Raw genomic sequence first — 24,847 nt, 5'->3', positions numbered from 1 at the left:
TAAGAAGAGTGAAGGCTTAGCCTAGAACTACACTGCAGGATCTGGTCAATGACCTGAAGAGAGCTGGATGCACAGTTTCAAATGCTACTGTCAGTAGAACATTACGGTGCAATGGTTTAAAATCATGCATTGCTCAGAAAGTTCCCCCGTTGAAGCCAGTACATGTGAAGGCCAGTCTGAAGTTTGCCAGGGACCATCTGAATGATGCAGAGGGGTCATAGGTAGGGATGGGAATCAAGGACCGGTTCTTAAAGAGAACCGGTTCCGAGTGGTCCGATTCCATGGAATCGTTTGGCAATTTATCTAATGATTCTCTTATTGGTTCCAAACAGCATGATTTACGTTAAAAATATGCGTGTTACACACTTTCAAATCGGCAAGCACGGCAACATTTGCCTGGCACCGCCAGACTATTTTCCCTGTATTTTTCAAACACTGTGAGAATAGTCTGGGACCCAGCCCATTAACGGCCTCTCGAGCAAGCACAAAATCAACCGTCCAATCAGATTCGTTTATTTGCGTGACGTGTTCTTAACGAGTAACGTCACTCTTGCGAGCCGAAAGTCGTCTCTACAACAACACAGATGGCGAATGGGAGAGCCGAGTATAGGTTCCAATCCACGGTAAAATCAGTTTTAAATGACCAAAAACACATCGACACAAGTCATTGACAACAGTCAACATGGCTCGCGCTAGCCATGCTGAATAAACTTCTCCATTCTCCGCGCACGCTAGTTACTTGTCGCTTTAACAACGTCACGTCTGCCCATCGCTGATTGGTCCACCCTGCTGTCTGCTTGCTGTGGCTTGTTTCGCTCTGGGATTTTGATCTGCCGGACGGTTGTCAGACTCAATCACTGGAACAGCGGTGAGTCTGGTATACCTGGCAACGGCAACATTTGTACAAGTGTAACCTGGAAAGAGTAATTGCCGAGTAAATATGCATTGACTTTTACAGGTCATGTCATTATTCATGAGACTACTTAAAGAAATGGTTATTTTTCCCAAAAAAGTCTATTAATGGGTCTATCGTATTCCTCGACGAATGCTTTATAAGAAAAATAAAACATATATATGCATCTAAAATAATCCTAAACAATTTTATTAGCAAATTTAATACTGCTGTTAGAAACATTCCATGGGTATGCGTTCGTTCCCATAGCAACCAGTTAGTTCCTGTTATTGTCCTACGTAATGCGCGCTGCGTATTCTGGGACTGAGAATAGGCGTAAGGTGCGCATTTCGAGCAGAGGACGGCCACCTGTTAGATGAAGTAAGCAGAGGACGGCTACCTGTTAGAGGAAGTATTAATCTGTGCGTCCATGAACGAATGTAAGTATTTCCTCTATGTGCCATTAGGTTCTTATGATAAGTTAAAGCCGTTATCAGCGCGACCATTTCGTGTTTTTACTGTTACGTCGGCTGGTTGCTCCCGCTCATTCTCGCTGCGTCAAGGAGAGCGTTGTTTACATTATATTCACGTTGCACATTTGTGTTAAGAGGGAATGTGTTAGTTTGGCATCTTAAAATGATGTTGTACATCCATATGAGTGTAAAGTGCTTAGTTTTCGCCTGTATCACATGTTCGCATGTGATGTAAAGCACTTTGAATTTGCCTTGTGTTGAACTGTGCTATATAAATAAATTTGCCTTGCCTTCGCCGCTTTTATGGCAAAGATGACCCCACGTAGTTCCTAGTTGCGTGCGCGCGCTCACGCGCCCCCACCTTTGTGTCATTATAATATTACGAGTCATGTATGTGTTAGAGGTGTGCAAAATTTCCGATTCTTAGATTATTCGCCATTCGGCCGTGGAAGATTCGAGAACGATTCACAAACATCCAAATTCCGATTATTGAAATATGCGAAGTAAAGCGGAAGTACACAACACTCAGCGCGCCGCACGGTCTTCTGGACAGAACGGAGCGAGAGTAGCTAAACATCATGCTTCCCATTACCCGGCCCCTCGGGTACTGCCAATGCTCAACTCACGGCTCTAGCTCAACTCATGCAACGAGATAAAAAAACACAACAACATACCTGACTGCTGCCGAAAAGCTGCTCCAAAGTACATCCATATAATGTTACGGTGGATATCATTTATATAGGACTAGATGCAATATAGATTTGGTAGTGTTAGCAGCACATCTACAAAAAGCTAGATGCGGGCGTTATAAACGGCCGCCATCTTAAAGCAGTACACTTCCCTGCAAGGCTGTTGTAGCGAACCTTCCAAGCAAACCTAATTAACTTTTTATCTAAAATACTCCTAAATCGGTAAAATATTGACTTGAATCTATCTTTAAAATAGTTTTAAAACTTTCACATGTCGAAAGTAGACAAAAGGAAAATTATGGACTAACGGGAGCAATTTTAACAAATTTAACAGTTGATTCACAACATTAAATTAATTGAATGTAGTTTAAAGCTGCTGATACAGAATGGGGACTGGAGTTTTTTATTTAATGTTATTTTTGTATATTTGTTTACTGCTATATGTTAACTTGATACTGAAATAGTAGTGTGGTTTAGCCTGAGAGTATTTTTGAACAATTTTGGAACTAATGTACAAAACATTAAAAAAAAAAAGAGAGAGAAAAAAAAAGGAGGTTGGTGCATCAATAATCGTTTTATAACGAATCGGAGCCTCTGAATCGTAATCGAATCGTTAGGTGCTCAAAGATTCCCAGCTCTAGTATGTGTGTTATTGACTGCTTTACAGTCAATTTGCATTGTTTATTGCATCAGCACTAATATGATGTAATTTTCTTTCCTTTCAGAACGACACATATACCCACACATTTCAGTCTTCTTCCACACACATACAAATACATCAACATCTTTCCACGCATGCTCTCATCTGCTCATTGAGTGAATGTCATATCAAGTGCCATTGCCTGTATATAGTTGTGCCTGTTGCCCAGTTGGATTAAAAGTGACAAAGACCATCTCCACTCTCCGCTCCCTGTGTTCTAACCGACACTCCGAGGCAAATGAACCATAAACATATTGAACCCAGAACCTCATACAGTCCATTTGTCCAAATTAGAATCGATAAGGGAATCGATAAAGAATCGAATCGTTAAGCAATATCAATAATGGAATAGGAATCGTAAAAATCTTATCAATTCCCATCCCTAGTCATGGGAGAAAGTCATGTGGTCAGATGAGACCAAAGTACAACTTTATGGTGCAAACTTTACTCGAAAAGAAGGAAAAAGAAGGATGCCTACAAGCACAAGAAAACCATCCCCACTATGAAGTATGGGGGTTAAAACCTAATGTTTTGGGGCTGCTTTTCAGCAAAAAGGACAGGACGACTGTACTGTATAAAGCAGATGAATGGTGATGTGTATCGTCATATTTTGAGCAACAACCTTCTTCCCTAAGTCATTTATTTGAAGATGAGTCGTGGCTGGATCGTCCAACATGACAACGATCCGAAGCACACAGCCAAGCTGACCAAGGAATGGCTGCATAAAAAAAGCATATCAATGTTCTGTAGTGGCCAAGCCAGTCTCCATACCTCAATCCAATAGAAAATCTTTGGATGGAGCTGAAACTTAGGTTTCGGGGCTGTCGTTAAGAAACAAACAGATCTAGAGAATAACTATGTGGAGGAATGGGCAAAAATCCCTGTTTCCTTGTTTGAAAACCTGGTGAAAACTACAGAAAGTGTCCAACCTCTGTAATTGCAAACAAAGGCTTCTGCACTAAATATTACAACTGATTTTCTCAGGGATACAAATAATTATAAACCCCAGTAAATTAGAAATAAATTATTGAAAATATTTAAAAAAAAATTTTTTTTCTATAAGTGGAAATGCATCTATGATTGAAATTTCAGACCTCTACTTATTTTCTAAGTGGATAAACTTGCAAAATCACAAAGGGTGCAAATACTTCTGCTCCTCACTGTATGTTTATTTTCCTCTTCATTGTGCATCATAGTCTGAAAAATTTGGTACGCTGACACAGTCTCAATGAATAATAGTGTTGTTAGGTTTTAAGAATCCATTGGTCTATCGATGATATCTACTGTACATTTGAGGCATCCTTTTAAAGTGGCAGTCCAAAAATCTACCTCATGCGCAGACATAGTGAAACTAAAAGTATTCATCGTACATGTGTTAATGATTGTGTCCATGCAACATGCAAGCGGGATGTCGTGATTCACCATCTCCGAGGAACAAGATGAGGTTCTTGGCAATGTTTTGGTTTAGGTGTTGCAGATTTAGAGCGTTGTTCAGAGTCCGTTGGGCCCAGGATAGCCAGAAATTAGGATCCTTTTCTTGCTCTAATGGGTTAGTGGAGGAATATGTAAAGATATAAACAAGTGAATATCTTTTATGAAGTAAATAACTGGACGAAATAGTGATTTGTGTGATTTCCAACTTACCAGGAAAGCTTCCTTCACCTGAACACGGCAACGCTAACAAACTACAGCAAATGACAATGAGCAGCAATGAACACTTCATGTTGTCACCTTGAAGTGATAGACTTGACTCTTTCGTTTTCGATGATAAAGATGAGATAATGGTAAGGTTGCTTATCTGCAAACACACAGAACCACAGAGAATAAGAATGTACAATGTACCAAGAAATTGCAAAAACAAGAAGAGTTGTTAGCGGAACTTTAATTATTACATTTTAATGGAGATTTTTTTTTCCCGAACAGCTTACGCTAATCACGCCTCAAGGGCCATTTTCTACCAACAGGGGCTGCCACAATGAATTGACTAAGGGACAATTAATCGATTAACAAATTAATAGAATATCAATCATTTAGAGACATTGTATGGCTAACTCATCAGCGCTAACAAGTTCGGTTGAGAGGGTGGGGTATGGGTTTCGTGCCAGCGAGTGAAAGCCGGGCCAATGTTTATTCTGTATATCATGGTAGCCTTCCTTTTTTTTCCACCTCAGAAAAAACTTTTTGTCTCTTTTGTTGCTCTGCCATCTTTACAGAATCCGTGCGAAAGTGTTCGCATCGACTTCTGTCTTTATAATGAATGGTGAAAGGGGGGAAGTGACGTGTGCCGTAAAGCAGTCAGCACCTTTGTATTTTTTTTATGTTGCGTGTTTCCTGCCACCCTCGTCAAAGTTAATTCGTGTCGATGAAAGCGATACAGACCCCCTCAAGATATAAAAGAGGTGTCATCCAACTAGTTGTCAGTCAACATACGATATTGGCCCGAATATAAGACGGTGTTTTTTGCATTGAAATAAGACTGAAAAAGTAGGTGTCGTCTTATATTCGCGGTCTAGCATTATACCCATTCACGACGCTAGATGGCGCCAGATATCACTGAAGTGATGTTCTGTCATGACAGATCTGAGCTACTCTCAAGTTTAACCAGTTAGCATTCTTTTTGTCACGCATTAATACTTCTGCCATTAATGTCTCATCTTCTTGCATGTGTAATATTTCAGCTAGTAATGTTCACGTATTAATGTTTCTGCCATTAATGTCTCATCTTCTTGCATGTGTTATATTTCAGCTAGTAATGTTTCATCATATTGCTTCACACTCATGCATCACAAAGTCCTTTATTATGTCATAAAGAATAACTGAGAACACTATATAAGCCTCGAGCAGACAACATCCAGTGTCAGGTCGTCAGCGATCAAACATAGGTCTGCATGTCAACTTGCTTATCGCTTGACCTAATAGTTTTCCCTTGCCTGTCAACATCAATAAAATCCTGTGTCTGCGATACGCAACTGGGTCCTCCGTCTCGTACATGACACTTTTATTGTAATGTTTTTCCTTATTCAGTTTAGTTTACATATTTAAATGTTCAGATATTAAGATTTTAATGAGGCAAAATAACATGCTTTTTCTCTCAAATATATTGTTATAATCATGTTTCAGATGTACTGTAATTATTTTCTGTATAAAAACTAATTTGTTGTTCAAAAAGTCTTTTTTCAAACTTGAGTCTTGAAAAAGAGGGGGTCGTCTTATAATCAGGGCCAATACGGTATTATCACAGATGTTTTATAATATGTTTTTAATATAATTTTATGATTCCATAAAGGTTGAAAAGTTTCCTACTGTTGCGTTAAATGAAAGAAATAACAAAAAAGGGGAAAACGGTGAAAATGTCTTTAATTCATAATTGTCGTAAAAGTTGTTTTTTTTGTTGTTGTTTTTTTCAAATGAAATATTGGACATCGAATAATGATTCTAAGCTAAAAATGACAGACATTTTGAATAATAAATATAATGAATTACTTTCGTTTTATGGCTGGGTTGAAACAAAAGCGGTTGCGCGACGTCTGTAAACGGGGTTTTCCAGGGTAAAAGGGACAAATTAAAAATAGTTCGGAGGCTTCATGGGCCATAAATCTGCTATGGCAGCATATAGATATATTGTTCTATCGGACACAACAGTTGTTTTGGCTTAAAATACAGCAGTTTATTTTATAGAGGGTTGCAAGAGCAGAAACTGCTTTTTCAGTCTTGTCTGTGTTTTCCGCCATAAACATATTTAATTTTTTGAAACAGTGCTGTCCATTCCTATGCTATAAAGGAAATACCTATTCATCTCTCCTTGACCCATGACCTATTTCAACTAAGGTTAAATAAAGGTGGCATAAAGGCTAGGAAAATAGCGAATCTGAAGAAGGCCATCATGTCACGAAATAAAATAACACAAAGGGTGTCACATCTTGAGATGAAAGACACATGCAGCGTTTAAAAATCCAATGCCACAAGTATCGCACAGTTGGTGCAATGCTAACTATTTCTAATAAAACAACCGCTCAGCCTATATTTACCACGCAAGCCACATCATTAAATGCACCCATTGCTAACATGCCTGACATAAGTTCGGGCACATTCACTAATAAAAATAGAACAGGTCAAATCTAAATCAAGCACATCTTGAAAGACATTTTGTCCATTTAAAATGATGAAGAGATCACAACTGCTTGTTTTGAACCAGCGTGTGGAAAGGAGGTAATGAATGTAATGAGAGTCTTCCTATGGCTTTTCCGCTGCCAACTTTGGCGAACATCTGCTTGAGGGATATCGTAACGGCAGGATGTAGCGTCTCCGGGGGCCCACGTCAGGCTTCGCATCCCCAAAGAAGTCATTCCAGTCACCTCACTGCGCCGGAAAGCACTCACAACGGGAGCTTTTTATAAAAGGTCTGCTCGGTCAGGCTTTCAGCTACGATTATCCACGCCCTCCCTCTTTTCTTCCTCGGCCTTTAAAGCTTTCAAGGTTGTTTTAATGGGATTGGGCTCCAAGAGGTTTAAGGGCCAGAACAAAGCCGATTAACACTCAATGATTGACTGCACACACACAGAATTTTACACTGCAGTGTGATTCTCCTTCGCCTGCTCGTACTACGGCTTTCAATAACATTTCAAAAACAACCATTTGATGCTGCATTACTGAAAATGTACATGGTACTTTAACACGGACAACAAATATCGTACTGAAATTGTAGTTAAACTAAACACTGTCCATCATCCATCAATTAATACTGTATTTCTACAATACCATAGTCTATGTCTGCATTGCAAAGACTCAATAAATATAAGTCATCACATACAACCTGAGCTGTAATTTCACCAGTCTTTGTCTTGTCATTTCTTACTGATTACTTGGAGAGCTTCAGTATTATAAGGAATGATGATTTTTTTTTTATGGTAAGTACAGAACTATGGCACAGGCTAACAATATCCTTACGACATTAAAAATATATATATATTCATATATGGAATAAAGAGAATTACTTAAATAATAGGGGTGTAACGGTACACAAAAATCTAAGTTCGGTACGTACCTCGGTTTTGAGGTCATGGTTCGGTTCATTTTCGGTACAGTAAGAAAACAAAATGCAAAATATAAACGTGCTAGTTGTTTATTACACACTTTTGTGCTTTCAACAATAGGAACATTGGCCTATACAAAGCTAGAATTCTACTCAAAAAGTAGCGGGTATTTAAAGATAATAATCCAACAACAATTTGCCTTTCAGACCCCGCGTATTGGTCAGCTTTCTTTCCGAAAGAAAGAAGAAAAAATAAGTCCTGTGCTGAAGAGAAAAGCAATCCCAATGACAAAGATTTTAACATGTATTTTACAAATGAAATGCCTCAATGAATATTTTTTTTTCTTATAAACTGTTTTCAAAAGCTTTATTGGCGGATTTTCTCAAGTTAAAGCGCCACACAGAAATGAATAAATTTAATTGCGTACGCAGGATCTGTGGTATTATGTATTATTTAATTACAGGGGTTTTAGCTTATTTCAATTTATTTTATTTAAATGGGCTATTATTTATTTTATTATGTGTTTATATTTTACAAATGTGATGTAGTATTCATTTATATTGTATATTTTATGTTGTATAACTTTAGTTCCTATGTGAATATTAGTTCCGACTTGTTTTGTTGTGGTAGGAGGTTTTTGTATTGAACACGGGGCCGAGTTGGTTAATATTATAGCAGAGAAGACAGCAGTAAATCAAAAAAGACAAGTCAACTGTGCCCCGATCTACCACTCAAGCGATCTGATGGACTCAAAAAGTGGGTTACGATTGCATATTAGTTTAAAAAATCGACCGGATCCAAAGTATTTTTACACAAGTGACTTCCGGTCTGCCCGATCCTAGCTAGTAGTATTGATGCGTCAAATAATAAACTCTGCCGTTCTTTTTGTGTGCATCGCGTTGAGCCGCTTCTGGGACGCAGTGGCTGATTGCCTTTAACGACCGTGTTTCACTGCGTTCTCGCGGCGGCCATGTTGTCGCGCAGTTGACGTTTCTGGGTTGTACTGTCCTACCGTTTTGGTCCTCATTATAGTAGAGAAGACGGAGTAAATATAATCTACACAAAGAAACTGTAACCCGTTCGACTCACAGCCTCGAAAAGTAAGAGTTACATTACGTCAGAAACTTGTTCGGTACGCCTCCGTTCCAAACCGAGCACCCCGTACCGAAACTGTTCAATACAAATAAATGTACCTTTACACCCTTATTAAATAAGAAACATGACTGTTAAGAACGAGCTATTTTTATGTATTTGTCATAGCAAAGCTTATAAATGATAAACTACTACATAGCGTTCCCATGAAAGACATTAGTTGATTCCGCAGAGATATTTGGTCGTTGTCGCTCTAGCACAGATTTATTTGCATTATTTATAAAGTTCAAAACATTTCATCAAACAATGTTTAAAAAAAAGATTCAAATAAACTGCAATCTATCCTCTTGACATGGAAATTGTAAACAATGAAATGCAGCATGGAACAGAAAAAGTGCAGTACATTGCATTCATTTAAAGAAAGCTAAATCCGAAATATCCACTTGTTTATAAACATTACTGCTGGAAACATTCAATCAGGCAATTAAATGCAGTTTATTTTCTATGTGTTGCTATTTAACAGCAACATATAGTAGCAGCCGTGATTAAAACTACAGGTATAATGTAATATTCTGCACCTTGTTCTTGTTTCACAAGTTTTCTGTCCGTGGAAGTTCTGTCTGATCTGATCGCAGATTCTCGGGTGGACTATGTAATTTAATACAGTGGGGCAAATAAGTATTTAGTCAACCACCAATTGTGCAAATTCTCCTACTTGAAAAGATTAGAGAGGCCTGTAATTGTTAACATGGGTAAACATCAACCATGAGAGACAGAATGTGAAAAAAAAAAACAACAGAAAATCTCATTGTTTGATTTTTAAAGAATTTATTTCCAAATTAGAGTGGAAAATAAGTATTTGGTCACCTACAAACAAGCAAGATTTCTGGCTGTCAAAGAGGTCTAACTTCTTCTAACGAGGTCTAACAAGGCTCCACTGGTTACCTGTATTAATGGCACCTGTTTTAACTCATTATCTGTATAAAAGACACCTGTCCACAATATCAGTCAGTCACACTCCAAACTCCACTATTGCCAAGACCAAAGAGCTGTCGAAGGACACCAGAGACAAAATTTTAGACCTGCACCAGGCTGGGAAGACTGAATCTGCAATAGGTAAAACGCTTGGTGTAAAGAAATCAACTGTGGGAGCAATTGTTAGAAAATAGAAGCCATACAAGACCACTGATAATCTCCCTCGATCTGGGACTCCATGCAAAATCTCACCCCGTGGCGTCAAAATGATAACAAAAACGGTGAGCAAAAATCCCAGAACCACATGGGGGGACCTAGTGAATGACCTACAGAGAGCTGGGATACCACAGTAACACAGGCTACTATCAGTAACACAATGCGCCACCAGGGACTCCAATTCTGCACTGCCAGACGTGTCCCCCTGCTGAAGAAAGTATACGTCCAGGCCCGTCCGCAGTTCGCTAGAGAGCATTTGGATGATCCAGAAGAGGACTGGGAGAATGTGTTATGGTCAGATGAAACCAAAATAGAACTTTTTGGTAGAAACACAGGTTCCTGTGTTTGGAGGAGAAAGAATACTGAATTGCATCCGGGGGTGGAAACATCATTCTTTGGGGCTGTTTTTCTGCTAAGGGACCAGGACGACTGATCTGTGTAAAGCAGTGGTCTCAAACCGGTCCTCAAAGGGCCGCAGAGGGTACTGGATTTCATTCCAACCAAACGAGACAAATACCTTTTCACCAATCTGGTTTCTTACAAGTGTAATCAGTTGATTGCAATCAGGTGCTGCTTATGTTAGTAGAAACCTCATTGGTTGAACTGTTTGTGCTGGATCTGTTGGAACAAAAACCAGGACCCACTGCGGTCCTTTGTGGAGTCGGTTTGAGACCGCTGGTGTAAAGGAAAGAACGAATGGGGTCCATGTATTGAGAGATTTTGAGAGAAAATCTCCTTCCATCAGCAAGGGCATTGAAGATGAGACGCGGCTGGGTCTTTCAGCATGACAATGATCGCAAACATACAGCCACGTCAACAAAGGAGTGGCTTTCGTAAGAAGCATTTCAAGGTCCTGGAGTGGCCTAGCCAGTCTCCAGATCTCAACCCCATAAAAAAATCTGTGGAGGGAGTTGAAAGTCCGTGTTGCCCAACGACAGCCCCAAAACATCACTGCTCTAGAGGAGATCTGCATGGAGGAATGGGCCAAAATACCAGCAACAGTGTGTGAAAAGCTTGTGTAGAATTACATAAAACGTTTGGCCTCCGTTATTGCCACCAACGGGTCCATAACAAAGTATTGAGATGAACTTTTGGTATTGACCAAGTACTTATTTTCCACCATGATTTGCAAATACATTTTTTAAAAATCAAACAATGTGATTTTCTGTTTTTTTTCCCCCACATTCTGTCTCTCATGGTTGAGGTTTACCCATGTTGACAATTGCAGGCCTCTCTAATATTTTCAAGTGGGAGAACTTGCACAATTAGTGGTTGACTAAATACTTATTTGCCCCACTGTAAATGTAATGAAAGCACGTGATATCCACTTATTAATTTCGTTTAACTCACTGATGGTGTAGCCTTCCAGTTCAAATGGATAAGACGTCTGGTAGTGATAAACAAAATTCACAACAGTCTTTTATTGTCAGTGACATTGAAAGAGGTATTATCTTCAATATCTCGTGTCAACACTAAGACATTTCATAAACAAAGGAAGCTGCTCTACATTCTACCCACAACACAGCATGTTAATGCTCATTGCAAGCCACATTGCTTCACTGACCTGCCCCATTCAGAAGGTGCCCGGTCCGCCCAGAGGTAGCGGACCAGCCAACCTGCACATGAAGAAGCAGAGGAGAGCCACCACGGCAAGCAGCAGCAGAGCAGACAGGCCAGTTGTTAAAATAATGTGGGTGCCCGTTTCAGTCATATTTTTATCATATAGGCAAAGTAAAGTGTATAAAATCCAGCTGGTAGCAAAATGGACGACCAGTGAAGACTTTTCTCAATCCTGAGAATGGGATTAGGATTTATAGCGCTCACTCAGGTGACCTCCAAAGGCAACCCTGGATTGGTCAGCCAATCGTCGGGTACATGTAGTATTGACAAACAAGCATTCACAATGACAGTATACACGCACAAGTTAAGATTTTGCCGATTTAGGAGTATTTTAGATAAAAAGTTACTTAAGCTCGCTAGGAAGGTTCACTACAACAGAGCCTTTCTGAGAAGTCTACTGCTTCAAAATGGCGGCTGTTCATTAACGCCGCCGTCTGTCATTTCGCATGTAGTTCTATAAGCATTTTAGGGCTGCAGCTATCGAATATTTTAGTAATCGAGTAATCGACTGAAAATTCTATCGATTAATCGAGTAATCGGATAAAACAAATATATTTTTAGGTGAAGAGCAATTATAAATATAGATGAAAAAACAAGACATTTCATCGAATGTTGAACCATTTTCAGTCAATCAATGTCTTTATTTTCGATGTATATTGTTGAAAACAGCCAACAATTGCATCTCAGATGTAACTAGAAAAAAAAAGACTAATTCACTGCTTTCACTCAAAAAACCTTTAGAGCTTATTAAAAAAAAATATATATATATATATGTATGTATATATATATATATATATATATATATATATATATACACACATATATATGTGTATGTATATATATATATATATATATATATATATATACACACATATATATGTATATATCAGGGGTCGCGTTAACCAAATATTTTCCGTCGTTGACCGGTTTTTTAAAACGGTGACGGAAAAAACTGAAGTCCGTCCGTCATTTTGACAGGTTGCAATTCACACCCCAGACCACAGGGTGGCATATTAATTAGCTATTGTCTCTCTTAATGCATGACGTCGTTGGCTATTCTGTCAGAATATTGTAGCGTCACCGTGGTCTGGCGGCAGCACCGTGATTGACACATCAACGCGAGGTTCTTATTGGTGCACCCGGTGTGCCAGCGCGTCATCCCATTGGTGGACTAGATTGTCGCCTGTGTATAGACAAGTTTCCGAGGTACTTCCGGTTTACTTCCTTATGTCTTCCTTCCCCTTCCGTTTCCGCCTGTTTACCGTTGAAGTCAATGGCGGTGGAATCGAAGTTGGAAGGTCTTTATACAAGATCCTGGAAATGTTATGTTGATGTAGGCGGGTGGAGAACCAAGCCAAGGCCTCCATGCTTCGTACTACGTCGATTTCCAAACCATGGGTGCTCGTACTCGTCATACAGGTGGGAGGGAAGGAGATGTACAAAACTGACAGCTCCTGCAGTCATGCCCCCGCTGTTATGGAAGGTAATGTGCTCTAAAAATACGAAACCTAAAATCTGGCGCATGAAACGACTTGTTGCCTTTGCTATTGATATTACGATGATGATTGTAATTACGAAGTTTTATCATTTTTACAACAACTAGCTTCTGCTACTGCTGCTAGCCGCCTGTTGCTAATCGTGTTTGAATGCACAGCATAAATCCAAGTGTTACAAGTTTTTATTCGTTTGTTTACAGCTGGGAAATGCTGTTATAAAAGAGAAGACAACTTGACTTGTACGTTGATGGACATATATCGAACATATATCGTTTGCGTTCCACAATGATGATGACAGCTCGACTCCCGGGAGAGGCCGAGAGAGGCAGGAATTGTGACAGACGGTGGTTCGCCGAGATCGCCGTGATCCAACTACGAACTTGTGAATGGTAGCGTCTTTGAATATATGCTATTGGAGCTGGAATTACCGAGGACGGGAAAAAAGCACATCTAAATGCCGCCGAGGGCCTCCGTGATGTCGCTATTTGTTCACGAGGCTCCGGAGCTCTGCGGTCTGATATCACATTCTCGTATGCTATTTTTGCAATACTTTTATAAATGTGATTTATTGACCTGTTTTGGAGTGCACCAATCGTTTTAAATAAAACAAGAAATTGAATCATGTCTAAATGTTTTATTGCGATCAATGCCTGCAATAAAAAAAAGAATGACATACTATTTGTGTTTACATCATATGTACATAACCTTGTAGCATTTCCTTGTAACAAAGCAATCCATGTCAGCCCTTCTGCAGTCGGCAAATGTAATATAACTTGTAATTTCACCACATTTTGGTCACTAATGGCCGTAGTATCAATCCATTCCTCACGTTAACACAGGCTGACCGTTGTTAATAATTTTGTCCACGAATGATCAACGAAGTGACACGAACTGCCATCCAATCTCATCTACGTGTCATCTAGGTCGTGCTGAATCAATTTTTGAAGATTCCATGGGTTGCTCTGGCTTGATTTCGTAGTTTTATCGTCGTCAATACACTGCTAATACACTGCTACTCGACCGGACCGGAAGTGCGAAGCAGACATTTTCCAAGATGGCGGCGCCCGTATTTCGCTCAGGAAACTTGTCTATAGACCCCAATCACATGACGTCACAACTCCGCCCCCTGACTGGAGCAGCCATATTGTCCGTCAGCTCGTCATGTTTACGCATTACCGCTACGTACATGCCTCCTATTACGGCGTGTTTTTCTGCTCGTTAACATTAATAATCAAAATGGCGAAGAAGTGTGTGGTGGTTGGTTGCAGTAACAGAGAAGATAGACGGAGAGACTTGAAGTTCTACCGTATTCTGAGAGACCCGAAGAGGAGAGCGAGATGGACTGCTGTAATTCGACAAGAAATCTGGGCACCAAACGATCCACAGACTATGTAGTAGTCATTTTATATCTGGTAAGATGCATTTAATATATATTTAGAAGATTTTGGGCTGACAACCACAATTAAGATCATTGTGTGACGTTGGTGATTGGGGTCTATATAGTTGCCTCTTTTTCTTTGGGAGTGGAGTTGTTTTGTTGGTGTTGGCGGTAAGCAGAGTAAAAAGAGGGAGAAAAATACAACTTCCGTGTCTTTTTTCGCCGCCAAGCAATTGTTACAATATTAATTAAAAATGAATGAAAACTAAATACTATTGAATATGTCATCATTATCATTTTAAAAATTTAAGTGACTGGTAAAAATAGATTATGACTGGATTTTTATGACCCTGTCAGTCAAAATGACAGACAACGAAAATGTCTAGCGCAACCTCTGGTATATATATACATATACATATATATATATATATATATATATATATATATATATATATATACAGTGGGGAGAACAAGTATTTGATACACTGCCAATGGGTTTTCCCATTGACTGTGTATCAAATACTTGTTCTCCCCACCGTATATACCTAAAAATGCCGTTACGCTTGATAACACACATCACTGAAAAGTTAGGATTTTTTTCCCCACGTGTTTCAGTTGAATTTCTATTTGTGTCAAGCCATTTTTAAGTTCTAGTTAAGTTTTAAGTTAGTCTAAACTGTAAGTCCTGATAGGATTTTGAGTTTTTGCAGTGTTCAAAATAAATGTATGATACAGGCTGTATTGGAGCACATTAGGGACCAGTGCTACTTGGTGTTTTGTCCAGTAATGACTACTGAGCTAAACTTGATAGTTAGCATTATTGAGTTTTTATTTCACACCCTCATCACTCCACAACGCTATGTTATGTTAAAGCCTGTATGTAAGACACGTTAGCCACGCATCGACAGTGGTCATAATTAATAGAAACCTAGCCCTCCGCAGGGCTAATGTTACGTGAGCTAGTGTCAGTAATGTTAATCTTATTTATTAGCGCTTAGCGCTCTTTATTAGCGCTTAGCGCTCTTTATTAGCGCTTAGCGCTCTACTGCTTTAAGATGGCGGCTGTTTACTAACGCTGCCCAGACGCGGCCGAGTCTGTCATTTCACATCTAGTTCAACATACATGTGATCTATGAGACTCATCAGACACTACCTGCTACCAACGTAGCATCGTGCGGGCGAGTATTTAGCAACGTCAGCGTCGTTTGTAGCGGCTGTCGGCTGCAGTACGTTTTTTTTTTTTTTTTTTTTTTTTGCTTCTTCCTCTATGCACGTGACATCAGCGCGTTGTCCCGCATTAAAAGTAGTCTGAGCAAAACGTGATGCTTAGAGCTGTCAAAATAAACGATTACTCGAGGTGAATAAAATTACTCGGATCAGTTTTTAAACTCGAGTTACTGGAGTTGCTCGAATATTCGTTTCAGCTCTAAAGCATTTGATATCTAGGCTTAGATTGTAGGCTGTCGGCTACAGTCAGGAGCCACCTAGCCTAGCATCGCGTTTGTTACGGCGTCAAAACACTCTTCTCTCTCAGTGTCTCTGACTTTTCTCGCGTCATCCAACGTAGTAACGGGGACGCACATTGTCTCTTTTCCGAAACGGTGACAAAATTCGAACGGAGAAAAAAAACCATAATGCTCGAAAAACGTACAGATTTTGAACGTACGGCGTGCACATTTTTTAAAAAGTGCTCACTTACACAAATTACGCCGAAACCGTACAACTTGACAGTTATGTGGAAAAAACAATGGTGCAATTCTGTGTGCATTTATTCAACTAAAGTGCTTCAGCGTAAACATAACATATGTACTGATAAACATGAGCACCCAATGGCCCGCGACTCGGCCCGCCCCCCTTATCTGTGATTGGCTAGAAATTGTCTTCGTTCGCTGCTCAGATTGGTTGAATTGAATGACAGATCAAGATAGGATGAATAGAGGGTTCGTCCTCTCCGTGTGCGTGTTTTGTGGAAGATTAAAAAAATTACAAAGTACAGTCTAATCGAGCTAGGGCGGGCACAGCAGTCTCTCAGAGCAGGCCCGGCCCCCTAGTGCCCGCCCATGCCACCGGGTCTGGGTGCAACCAATGTAAAAAGTGCGTAGGCTTGGCAATATACGTATATCGCAATGTTAATTTTTTTCTAATACCATTCAGGCTTATCGCTAACAGAGCTAAGTTATCGGGTGAAAATTCTAGATTTAATATCGCAATATAATATTGAACCCCCCCCCCCCCCCCCCCCAAATTGTAATGATAGTTTTTTCCAAATATCGTTCAGGCCTATCTTAGAAGTAAATTTGTCTCAAAATGTTACTCAACTAAATGTAACGGAGTGAGTGAATGTCACGCGTTACTACCCACCTTTGAATACTTGTTTTTTTTTTTCAAGTCAAATAAAACTTTTTACAATAGTCTCGTTCATGTAGTTTTTCATTTCTACGACATTGTTGAAAAGATCTTGAGGTTGTATTTTTCACAGTACTCAACTTTACATGGTGCGTCCTACTTGTGCAGTAACTATTATTTTTACTGGCACAGTTGACATGAATAAATAAGCTTTGATACAAACAAATGACTCGTTTTACAGGAATCCCGTGTTTTGAATTATCTTGCAACGAGTGCACTCTGTTGCTGTGGCCATACAAATGAACCATTAGGTAATAGCACCATCATGACTACCAGCATGCAGTTACCAAAAAAAAAAAAAAAAGTATGCAGTTACCAGGTCAAAGTAACTTCACATGCAATAGTTTTTGAAACACAAAAATTTAAATGCTGCATAGAGACTAATCCTTATTTAAATTTGTAAACAAAGAGAGAGCATACACGTTAAATGAATATAAATACAACAAAAAAACTTTGACACAAACAAACAAAAGTTATGTAGTTCTAGTTACTGCACAGTGTCTCATCAATCGTTACATCTGTATCATTCACCTTTTAGTATGTTTCCTTGTCGTTGCTGTCCGTTCCTTCTAGTTTGGCTGAGAGAGGTTGTCTTATTATCTCAGGCTTTTGCGGGGACGGTCTGCAACACGCTTGGAGGAGGGGGAAACACCCATACAAATTGCCACGCTCAGCTGGGTGCTGTGAGGGCGCTGTGTGGACCCGCAGCGCCCCCTGTTGGACATCTTGGTGCATTGGTACATAGTCAGATAATACAGTAAAAGTATAAAATATAATTAGATTTTTTTCTCTCTAATTTTTTATCTTATTATTGTGGGTAATCTTTGCAAAGCAAACCCCACATGTGACTTTTTTTTTTTTTTTTTTTCAGTCCAAACGCTTTGACCGATTCACACCCTTCACACTTCAAAATGTTTCAAAAATTCATGCGACCCATTAGCAGGGGTGCAGGAAGTCACTCACAGCAAAGGGTGCTGAAGATTATTTGGAGTTGTTCCCATCCAAAAACACCCATTTCGGTCCAAATTTGTCATGTTTGCGCCTTTTCGCCACACAAGGATGCTGGATGGTTTACATACTACTACTACGCTACTACAAAGACAGCTTTCTATTTCGCCTAAAGTGTGTGTTGGAGTTTTTGTACTGGAAATAAAAGCGCCCCTGTATCATAATGAAAATTCCTGCAGCTAGAAGGCACAATGACACACACAAACACATTTGAAAACTAAAAGATCCAATAATAATCTACACTAGGACGGATAATGGCCTTAAACATGTAATTAGTTGGACGGTACGGCATGTCGGCTACACTAGTATGCCGATTATCCGGATTAGTTGTTAGATGGATAATGTAGGCGGGTAATATTACACGCCGCTTAAAATGGACTGCTGTCTCCGTACAACAATCGGATACTACGGAAGTGACGTCATGCCGTCGCCATTTTTAGTGCAGCATGACGGCATCGTAAATAATGGAGGCGGACGATCACGACATGGCATTCCTGCCCTTTTTTCCTTTTCCACACATTTTTTATGAACCTTTAAACTACGTCGCAATAATATGCTTCAATTCAGTGCCCATTGGGGGTCCTCCCATCGCGGATGACGTGGGGATGAGCGTTTTTTACAGAGCTCGTCTCCCGCGTTGCATCCAATCAGCCGGCTGCGGGGCTGGCCCCTCACAACTCAATGCCAACGGAACATAAGTATATAAAGATGCGCAGAGGAAAATAAAACCCCAAAATGTGACCTGCGTGGTACCCCCAGTCAAAGAGGCGCGCGATCAGTTTTTTCCATTAAATTTCTGCCTGTCAAAACTGTCGCCACTTCCAGGATCGCCACTATTATGCACAAGCACTCCTGGTTGCGGCTTCCAGGAAATATACGCAGCGCCACACCGTATGCTTCTATTTTTTATTTTGTAAGTGATGCCACTGAGCATCGATTGTAACATTCCAAGTAACAATGTCATGCTTTCGTTGTTCTGTAAAAAAATTATTTCAATCATAACTGCTCATAAAAGCCGAGCGTGCTCTCCTTTCACTCTCACTCCTGCGTGATGCGATCACAAAAAAAGTAGTGATCACAAAATAATGACAGTCTAGAAGGTGTAGTAATTTCGAAATTTAATTTCCGGTTCAGAGGTAAACCTTGCGGGCGATGAGGCTGTTCCTTTGTACACATGCGTAGTTTGCGTAAATGCAGGCGTACCTTGCAGAAGCGGGGGGCCTTAAACGCACCTTAAACGTAAGTGCAGACAGGTATAAAAATACCCTCGAGAAAATTATCTGTCCTAGTGTAGAAGTAGCTTTCAGATTTCTTGAAATAAGAAAACTAGCTAGCTGAAAGTAAGATTGACAGAATTAGTTATGGTGTAATTATAAATTTGCAGTGTTTTCTACTGTAATCGTTAATTGAACTGTGAGACATGTAGTGAACTCTGCTGGAAACTATAGAACCAGAAAAACAGCAAGACGCTGCTTGGTGAGAGAGGTCCCAGGACACAGTCTGTGTTTCACGGGAAAGTGTTTACAGTTAAAAAAACAAACAAAAAAAAAACAAAAAAAACAAAAAAAAACATGCTGCTTCTTTTCTTCCTGTAAACGGCCTGGTTTAGAAGGAAAGAAGGCTAGAGCATGTTGTGACTTTTGAAACCAAATACCTATTTGTGCATTAATACATTAATAAAAATTTATTCATTTATTTTCTACATTATTTACTTAAAAATATCTTTATTTGCAGCTTATGCAGAAATTTTATCAGATAATCATGCATGAATCATAATCGAGATAAAAAGTTTAGTCCTGTTTGAGAATTTTTTTCCCATAATTGCTTAACCCACTGATGCATTTTAGAGATGAAAATAAGGGGAAAGAAGTTGAAAGACACTTGCCTGGCACCGCCAGACTATTCTCCCTGTATTTTTCAAACACTGTGAGGAGAGTCGGGGACCCATCTCCTTATTTGCCTCTCGAGCCAGAATGAAATCGTCTGTGCAATCACATTCGTTTATTTGCGTGACGTGTTCTTAAAGAGCAACGTCACTCTTGCACGTTGGAAGTGGTCTCCACAACAACACAGATGGCGAACGGGAGAGCCGAGAATATGTTCCAATCCATGGTAAATTCAGTTTTAAATGACCCAAAACACATAGAGTCGCTAAAACCAATAGTCTGTCTCGCGCTAGCCATGTTGAATAAACGTTTCCATTCTCCTCGTATGTTTATTCCCTCGCACTAGAGTTTCTTGTCGCTTTATCAACGGCACTTCCGCCCGTCGCTGATTGGTCCACTCCGCTGTCTGTTTGCTCTGGTTTGCTCCGCCCTGGGAATTTGATCCGCCAAACGGTTGCCAGACTCTATAGCTGGAACAGCGGTGAGTCTAGTGTACCAGGCAAGAAAGACACAACCAATTCACTCTTGAGGTGAAGGACAACGTACCCAGATAGCAGACCGACGTTGAAAAGATGTTGGATCAACATTCCGCTGTCGATCTTATATAGTTGAATCAACGTCACATTTGCACCCCCTTAATTAATGTTGTTTCATTGTTGAAATCCTTACAAAACCTAAATGTCATTTCATTTCGATCATTGATAATATTGGAACAACGATGAATCAATGTTATGCTTTCGACCAAAATACCCGCTCATCCATAATTCAATGACTTTTCAATCATATTTCCCGGTCAATCATAAATCAACTATTTGTCAACATTAGTTTATCAACTATAAAACAATGTTAACCCGACCATCGACTGACATACCATAGAACATTGTTTCAACCATAGGCGGAGTTTGACTTTTGGGGCAGGGAGGGCACAACATGTTGATGACCCCCGAAACGCAGTGTCAGCAATAAAATTAACTTACAAGAATATTTATAATATTAAGTTGAAAATGAATTTTTTGTTTCCCATCATTCTTGAGGGGAATTCTAAAATCAGGATGCCTAGGCTAAATTTTTTGCCAAGATCGTCATCCAATAAATATGGTACGCCCACCGGTTGCGTGCCAATGTAGTTACCCCAGTCTGGGTGGAGCCACTGCACTGTACTGATTTGCTTGATTTCCATGTTTTGGGGATGTAGTTATCTACAAGGTTTTGAAACATGGCAAATCGATCAAAAAAGAACATTTTTTTCTGTCGTATACCGTAACATACGTACTGAACGTTAAAAAAGGCAGTGTTTCACTGCTTTACTGGTAGGATGACCTATAACTGTTCTTACTGTAATTCAAGTCTGTATGGAGTTTCTCCAGTTTAGTAAACGTTGATGTCCAAAATATATAACAGTGGTTCTTTTCTGGCTTCAATTAATTGTTTAAGTCGACAACCCTCATAACTAATGTGTTCATGCGTGCTCCCGCGGCCAATGGACACAATTTTTGACGAGGGTAACTAGAGCAAGACACCGGTGATGGATCTGTTGTACAGTGGGGCAAATTGAAACTCTGCTCACCATTTTGACGGTGGTTTCTAGCATTTCATCGTCCAAATTTTCAATTCTTGGTTCTTGCTCAGTATTTGTTGTCGCTTTTGAAAGCTTAGGTTTGAAAAAAATGACGTATATCCATCTTGCTTTTTCGGTCCTCGGGTGGTTTTGGCTAAGCAAAGCAAATGACCGTCTAAGGTGCTAGTCACATAATCTGTTCGAAAAAATAATTTTGACCCATTATAAAAAATTTTTTTGTTCATTTCATTCATTTTTGTTTTATTGCTTTACAAGTTTTATAGACAATATTTTACCGGAAGATTCTTAAGTTTAAAAATCATATACTGTATAGGAAAGTCAATTACATGCAATGACACTTTTCTGCCACTAGGAGGGCCCTGGCCACCCCTGAAAATCCGCTTATGGTTTCAACGTCACTTGACATCGAAAATTTCGATGTCAACCATACTGATGATTTTGATGGAAAATCAACGTTAAAGGGCAACTGAAGAGCTTTTCGGATTTCGCTCTTGAGTGTTTTACTCAGTTGAATTGTATTGAATGCATCATTCGCTGTCTCAAAAAGTCACATTAAAAAAAATAATAATAATAATTGACCGCGTAGTTTTTGAGTTATGGCCATAGCAACACCATAGCAACGAGGGACGCGCCGCCCTGCCGACCGCTACCTGATGACGTAACTTCCAGGAAGCCTCGCCACCACTCTGAACACGGAAATATAGCACCACGCTATCCTCGCAATATGTTGCAAACATTTTCTGGGTTTTACTCGCGAGATTCGTCATGCCATCTCGATGTGTAGCGATGAATTGCTCACAGGAAGACTCGAGACTCTATGAGTGGTCCAAAAAAAACTTCTGCAAAGGTTTGGACCGTTTTTGTGAGCATGCATACAGGTCCCCAATCGGCTCATTGTTTTCATCATTTCAGTGACGACAGCTTTGAAAACCTACAATGCAACCTTGGTTTTACAAAGACGTAAGTAGACCCTTACCTTTCTGATTCTAAAATTTGATGCACTTCTGTTGATAAACGAGGGGGGCTCCTACTGCATGTTTGTGGAAGCGCGACATTTTTTTTGTTGTTGCTGTTGCCCTGTCATAAGTAGATAGGTTTGCTGACAGGTCTACTCATGTGAATTTATTACTATATCAATAGGTGTTATGTAAATTCAAATGTCCCCAGCACCAAATAGGTCCTTGGCTCGTTGTTTTTTGGCCTGTCACAGGGTAAATATAAAGCATTATTATTTGATCAACAAGAAATTATTATTAAATTAATAATAGGATTCATCCAATATTTTCATGCTGCTGTGATTTTTTTTTTCTCTCCAGGAAGCCAAACATAAAAAATTAAGCGGCGGAAACCCTCAACATGATGAAAAAAGCGTTGCAAGTCAGTCGCCACCCAGTTTCCCAAAATCAAGAGAGAGTGGGTCGAGTCATACATATGATGACCAAGTGATGCGGTGTCCAGCAATGACGACTGAAGAGATCCTATGAGGCCTGCCAGATGCTGAATTTCTTCCGTCTGCGACATCAGATGACGATGACTTAGGAGAAATAAGTGTAGCAAATTTTGATGACATGAAATCATAAACTAGTCATATATACAGTACACATTTTTAAAAGAAAAATCTAGTTACCTTCATATTTTAATGATAATGATTTATCTTTGTATAGAGAACACTTAATGCTACAGAAAAGAGTAAATACATATTTCCCACTGCCATTATCATTTTTCAATGTTGCGCTAGTCCGTTGCTATCCTAACTTTGTGTTGCTTACTAAATTTGTTCTTTGATGTGTGCCATTGTGTGCTTGGTATAACAGCTTTCTATGTTGTGTCACAATCTGACAGCGAAAGCTGATGCCGATTCAACATAAATCTGGTATCATTTATTATTGTGGCCTATTGAATATTGTTTCAGAATGTAATATAATTATAATATATACCAATAGAATACATTAAACAGTCAAGAAAATGTGTCAATGTTGTTTACAATTTATGGTCTTATTTTTTAATGTAATTCATGCCCCTGTCAGTGCTTCAGCCTCCTCAAGTTTGGCTCTCACATCTGGTATCTCCTGACGACACAGGCATACTCTTGGAAGGGTAATTACTTGCCAGTTTACAGCAACACCTGGAAAATAAAATCGCTTTGTCATTTATTTTGAAATATCAATAACATATCATTCATTTAGCCACATTTGGGCTAGCTTTACCATATTTAGATCAGTAGGAGCTGTCCCATTACCTAATATCCAGTTTTAGCTATTTGGAGAGCATGAAAAAATATACAACCATGTAATCGCATTCTCTCAAATAAAAAAATCACGATGCTGGACTTCGGCTTACCACTCACTCTCCCGTTCGTGAAGTGTCGAGCTGTCAATTGGCGTCATGACGACATCTGCTGTGTCAAGTAAATCGCCGTCATCTGACACCTCAGGTTCAAACATGTAGGGATTAATTGTAGTTCATCTTTCCTGGGAGCCTTTGCCATCGGTAGTGTCACGAAAGAGCGATCCTGAATGGTTACCTTTGGTGGAAATATCACTGACATCGTTGTTGCTGCTATGCTAGCTGTGGATAGTCTTCTCTGTTGCGTCGGGGAATCTACGTCACACTTCCGGGTTTGCGAAGGGACCATTAGCGGAGTGCAAAAAAAGTAAAAAAATGCTAATTATCCTTGCAATTACGCGTTGATAATGTCATGGTTGTTTTGACGAACTCGTCCAAAGTTTATATTCGTAAAATTACACCAAAATCCGGAAAGGTCTTCAGTTGCCCTTTAATTCAATGTCGGTCTGCTATCTGGGTAGGCTGACATGTAGTTCCATGCATAGACAAGTTTCCTGAGCGAAAACATAGGCGGCGTCATCTTTTGGCATAGGAAGAAAATACCTTCCATAACATGAGCAGCAACATGGCTATATAAACACCCGGTCTTTTTGTGGCACGGGCTTGGTTCCACATCTGCCTTCATGAACATGTTGTCCTCTCAAGTCGTGATGATTGCAGATGGATGCGGTATTTCCAAATTGTCTTTTTTGAGGGATTTTGATGAGTAATGTTACTCAAGCTTCCCAGTTGTTTTGGATGGCGAAAGTGTAAAACAGAAGTCGCGAGCAGAAATGCAGACGTAAAGCGGAAGTACCTTGGAAACTTGTCTGTAGGTTATGTAGCCCCCCCCACACACACACACACCAAAAAAATTAACAAACAACCACTGCAAATTTCCTTTACGTGAAGCAAGGGGGAATTCCCCTATTCTGAAAAATAGCTTTCTCCCATTAAATTATAATTTTAACTTTTTTCATTTTTACGTAGGAAACACATCGGCATATTTGTGGGAAATGTAGCCCTGACCCCCGTTCAGTTAATCTGTTTTGTCTTATTAATGTCCTGTCCTCAGCAAA

At 39.7% G+C, this 24,847-nt stretch overlaps 1 protein-coding gene across 3 annotated transcripts in view; it reads right to left on the bottom strand.

Annotated features, from left to right (window-relative positions):
- alpl (alkaline phosphatase, biomineralization associated) overlaps positions 1-17,599 on the bottom strand; it is a 37,685-nt gene extending 20,086 nt beyond the window's left edge. Inside the window, exons 1-3 of one of the 3 annotated variants that reach the window (XM_057845986.1) lie at positions 17,502-17,599; positions 4,399-4,552; positions 4,177-4,296 (exon numbers count right to left, since the gene is read on the bottom strand). In XM_057845986.1, coding sequence (XP_057701969.1) covers positions 4,177-4,296; positions 4,399-4,477 — 199 coding nt within the window. In that variant the 5' untranslated portion in view covers positions 4,478-4,552; positions 17,502-17,599. Of the gene's footprint in view, positions 1-4,176; positions 4,297-4,398; positions 4,553-11,634; positions 11,840-17,461 lie in introns of those variants that run through there. The other 2 variants (XM_057845983.1, XM_057845985.1) reach the window with 2 other exon arrangements.
- Between the last annotated feature and the right edge of the window lie 7,248 nt (positions 17,600-24,847).

This window comes from Corythoichthys intestinalis, chromosome 9 (genome assembly GCF_030265065.1).
Source record: "Corythoichthys intestinalis isolate RoL2023-P3 chromosome 9, ASM3026506v1, whole genome shotgun sequence".
NCBI lineage: Eukaryota > Metazoa > Chordata > Actinopteri > Syngnathiformes > Syngnathidae > Corythoichthys > Corythoichthys intestinalis.
This window is presented reverse-complemented; position numbering and strand designations above follow the sequence as displayed.